The sequence below is a fragment of the Vespa velutina genome, chromosome 11 (assembly GCF_912470025.1).
Source record: "Vespa velutina chromosome 11, iVesVel2.1, whole genome shotgun sequence".
NCBI lineage: Eukaryota > Metazoa > Arthropoda > Insecta > Hymenoptera > Vespidae > Vespa > Vespa velutina.
The window spans coordinates 6,042,051-6,047,050 of NC_062198.1; the positions used below are offsets into that span (position 1 = coordinate 6,042,051).

The window sequence follows — 5,000 nt, forward strand, 5'->3', positions numbered from 1 at the left end:
ATTTCTTTCTTTCCTAACTTGAAAAGTGCACATGTTGCGTTTGAAAGCGTGTAACGGTCACGGACGAGCGTTCAACTTTGTTTCGAAGTTCTCCAAGGTCGTGCTATATACGCTTGTAGTAGGTCGTCGTCGTCGTCGATGACAACGACAACGACGACGACGACGACGACGGCGACGTCGGCGTCTACGACGACAACGACTTTGTCAGAGAGAGAGAGAGAGAGAGAGAAACCGAGAAGTACCGAAAAAGGCCGAGTGGAAGGGAGGAAATGAGAGAGAGAAAGACCGAGTTAGAGAGAGAGAGAGAGAGAGAGAGAGAGAGAGAGAGAAAGATAAATAGAGATAGAGAAACCGAGAAGTACCGGAAAAGGCCGAGAGAGATAGAGAGAGATAGAGAAACCGAGAATTACCGAAAAAGGCCGAAAGAGAAAGAGAGAGAGAGGGAGAGGTGTGTGTGTGTGTGTGTGTGTGAGAGAGAGAGAGAGAGAGAGAGAGAGAGATAGAGAAACCGAAAAGTACCGAAAAAGGCCGAGAGAAAAAGAGATAGAAGACGACGGTGTAATGGCCGCCGACCGACTGACAGACAGACAGACAGACAGACAGACAGACAGATTGACCGACCAACCAAAAGTTCTGAAAAAAAGTATCTCATAAATCTCAATCTTTCTAAAGGATGTTATGCGTGACGTACGCGAAATAAATTTGAAGAATATCGAAAGAAAACAACATCTAAACGTCTTGGGACGAGAGGAGGGGGAAAGGGTACGGGAGAAAAGTTCACGGAAAAAATACAGGGTGGATCGAAAGTTCTCGTTTTTTTTTTTTTTTCTTTTTTTTTTCCTTTTTTTTTCTTTTTTTTTTTTTTCTTTTTTTTCTTTCATCAATCGTATATTCTCTATCAGGTGTAGATTTTTTTTATTAATTTTCTTTTTGTCTATCCTTTACTTTTCTTTTTTTTATTTTTATCTTTTCGTTTCGAACAAATCCGAATAATAATATCAGAAAAGTTAGGCTTATTTTTTAATTGAACGTTAGATACGAAAGATCAATTTCAGAAAAATGGGTTATAATCGATTTATAAAAAATCACGTACTCGTAGTTTTTTTTTTTTTTTTTTTTTTTTTTTTTTTTTTTAACTTTTTTTACTTTTTATTTCTTTCATTCTTTTTGTTCAAAACTAAACGTATCGTTCGATTACGGAGCTATCGCTTACACATTATTATTATTATTATTATTATTATTATTATTATTATTATTATTATCATTATTATTATCATTATTATAAAAACAAGGAAAATTTTGCGTACATACGTGCGCGCTCGTGCTTATCTATCATATTGTATGTATATATGCGTGTAAATCGTTTTTTAATCGTTATTTAATCGATGTTAATAGATACCATTCTCGTAAAATAGATCGAAATGGATAAGAGAAAAGGATGGATGCGGGTTCATTCGTTTTAAAATATAATTGTTTTTTACGTATAAACATCGTATTCAAATTTTCTATTTCTCATTTATATATATATATATATATATTAATTTTCTATTTTTAATTTCCTTTATTTTTATATTTTTACAGGGAAATGTTTACACCTTAGTGGACTTACGCCTGAACCTTTGACAGCCGACGATGACTACAAATTATTACGACTTGGAATTGGTTTCACGAATATGGTGGCACGTGCCACGAAAGGCAGTGCCGATCTGACGAGAAAAGAAATTAAGGAAGGTTAGTAAAAAAAAAAATACACATATATATATATACATACATACATACATACATACATACTACATACATGACGTACTATAAATATGGGGTGTTCCAAATATGGGTTGTTCCAAAATATACTTAGATGGGCACAAAAAAAAAAAGAAAATATACACATGTATATATATATACACACACACACACACACACACACACACACACACAGGTTCCTAGGATGAGTCAAAAGTCATTCGATAATTTCAAAAATTTTCGACAATTTCTCAACTAATTTATTTATACATTTTCTTTTTCTTTTTTCTTTTTAAATTGTTTTTTTGAATTATAAAACCACAGGTTGGACGTTGAAAGACGTGTAAAAAAGTTATTGTTTGTTTTATATCGTTGAATCTTTCAATGGCCAAATCTGTACGATCTTAGTTCGTAGAACTAATTATTATTTGTCCTACTGTAAAACTTAAAAAGTCTTTCGAAAGGAGAAAAAATAGAAAAAAAAATAAATTCTAGTTTTGTATATCACCTTTGAACTTTTGACCCGTCTAAGAAACTTTTGGTCTCGCTCTGTATCAAGAACATTGAAAAGTCCGACAGCTATTTTCTTTTTCTTTTTCTTTTTCTTTTTCCGTCTTTTCTTTTTCTTTTTCTTCTTTTTTCTTCTTTGCACGCGTACAAATTTCATTCTTAAAGTGAAAAATAATAAAGAGATAAAACAAAGCCGAGAAAAAACTTTTCGCATGGTCCACCCTGTAAAAACAAAATCTATCAAATATTTATGTGCTTCTGGAAGTTCAAAATAAGTTTAAGAATATTATCACGAGACAATTGGGACAATATATAAAACAAAGAAAAAGAAAGAATTACGAATAATAAACTCTACTTATCAAAGTGTTTTATTTATTAACCAAAACGAACAAAGCAAGAATAAGAAAAACGATCAAAATAATCAAAAACATTATTCGATATACATATATATATATATATATAAAAGAAAAAGAAATTCTTTTAAATAATTCCAAATGTCCTCCCTTGAATGTAAAAAAAAAAAAAAAGAAAAGAAAAAATATCTCGAAACATATAACCAGAGATATCATTGTTAATAATCTTTTGTTTTAATTCATGGATCTCTCGAAAAATTATTGTCAATAATTCCGCCATCATAATCGTCGTGCGGAATTCGTAAAACCAAACTGTATCCCGCATCATCGTAACAACAACAACAACAACAACAACAATAACAATAACAATAACAACAACAACAATAAAAAGGAATTGTCTACATAATAACATATGCCTACCCACATGATATATTAGATGATTTTTTTGATAAGACAAGATAATATAACTCGATGCGTATGCACACACACACACACACACACACACACACACACTTACACACACACTTCAATATACATACACGTATAACTCATACAAACGTGCACATGAATCTGTTCGATAAAAAGAAAAAAATGTTCGAATGGTTCTCACGTCGTGTCATAATGTAGATAAAGAAATTTATCTTAATAGGTTTAATCGATATTCCTGCGTAAGTGAAAAATTCTCTTTGTTCATCGATTTATCGCTCGAAAGTATCAAACTTTTAAACACTTGAACTATCACAAATTGAATCAAATCGTCCCAACGTTTACTCATTTAAAAATTACTATATACGTGCGTACAACGTAACGCGTGATCTATATGATATTATTTATATTATTTATTCGGATTTAATATCATTGAAATTATTTATATATTTTTAGATAGGGACCGAAACAAAATGATGTCTCTTAAATGATTTTGAAACTTTTCTGTTACTTTCCCCTTTTTTTTTTTTTTTTTTTTTTTTTCTTTCTCTCCTCCCCTCTCAAAATTTATTTATTCCGGGAATTTCTTATTCTTCCTCTTCTTCTCTTTTTCTTTTGTTTTGAATCGTAAAAATGTTCCTAGGCTTAACGTAACTTTGTGATCTGATAAAGAAAAAGAGAAATAAAAAAAAAAAAAAAAAAAGAAAGAAAGAATTAGCCTGAAAAGATTAATGGGAATATTGGGTAATTTGATTTTTAAGATCATTTAGGAAATATTTTCGATAGGGTAGAAACTTTCGTCGGTATCTCCAAAACACAACTTCTGTCTGTCTATTTTGTATAACTTAAGAAAAATATTTTCGAATAATAAAGAAAGGAAATTTTGCAACGTTAATTCAATAGAATAGTTCCGTTGTTCAATTTAAAGTGACGAACAAATTCGTCGATTATATCATGATTGGACGGGGACAAGACGGGAGAGGAGGGTTAGTTGCTGGGTTGGTTGGTTGGTTGGTTGGTTGGTTGGTTAGTTGGTTGGTTGGTGGGGGAAGAAGGAGAAAAAAAGAAAATAAAAGAAAAATAATATCAGATTTTACTAGACCAGGAAGATAAACGGCAAAATTTTTTGACTAAAAAATTCAATAAAAAATTCGTAAAATAATTTCACGGGGAAAAAGGCAAAAACAAAAAAAAAAAAAAAAACAAAAAAAAAAAAAGAAAAAAAGAAAAAGGAAAATAGAAAAGAAAAGAAGAAAAGAAAAATTAGAACGTCTGCATGAAATTGAAAAAAAAAAATAAGCCTGATTAATTGAGAAAAATCTACAGTTGTAGTATTATTTTTATATTATTGATCATTCAACGGGGGGAGGGGGAAGAGGAGGGGATACGTGTACGAATTGATACGATATGATATAATAGTAAAATAAGTTGCCAATGAACGATAACAATTATACAAAAGAAATATAATCGTCGACAATGGACAGTGGTGGAATTCAAAGATTGTCGCGCGAAAAGATATCTCATTAACCAATCGCGTAAAGGGATTTGATAGGTAGCAATGTATCCCCGGTGTAAATTGAATGATTTTGGATTATTCACTCTGCATTGAACATAATTGATAAATTACTGATCCTAATGTAGGTAGTTTACCGAAGCTAATTCCACGCATACATAGATACGCATCCACACGCACACGCACACTACACGCTCACAAATATACATATACATACATATATAGAAAGTGGAATATTAATTGCCAGTAAACGTATCGATTTTATAAACTGATGGAAACTTCTGTATACTAATAGATTATACACAATATATGCATGTATATATGTATGTATCTATGTATGTAGGGTATGTATGTATGTATGTATTTTGGTGCGCCGTCTGATCGAATGAATTGAAAGCAATATCGTTTTTTTTTTGTTTTCTCATTTCTTTTTTTTCTACAATCGTTTTCTCTTTTCT

At 31.2% G+C, this 5,000-nt stretch overlaps 1 protein-coding gene across 5 annotated transcripts in view; it reads left to right on the forward strand.

Moving 5' to 3' along the window:
• Window positions 1-5,000, forward strand: part of LOC124953118 — a 71,383-nt gene that overhangs the window by 63,609 nt on the left and 2,774 nt on the right. For all 5 annotated transcript variants that reach the window (XM_047504046.1, XM_047504047.1, XM_047504048.1 and 2 more), the window contains one exon: window positions 1,582-1,731. In XM_047504046.1, coding sequence (XP_047360002.1) covers window positions 1,582-1,731 — 150 coding nt within the window. The remainder of the gene's footprint in view (window positions 1-1,581; window positions 1,732-5,000) is intronic.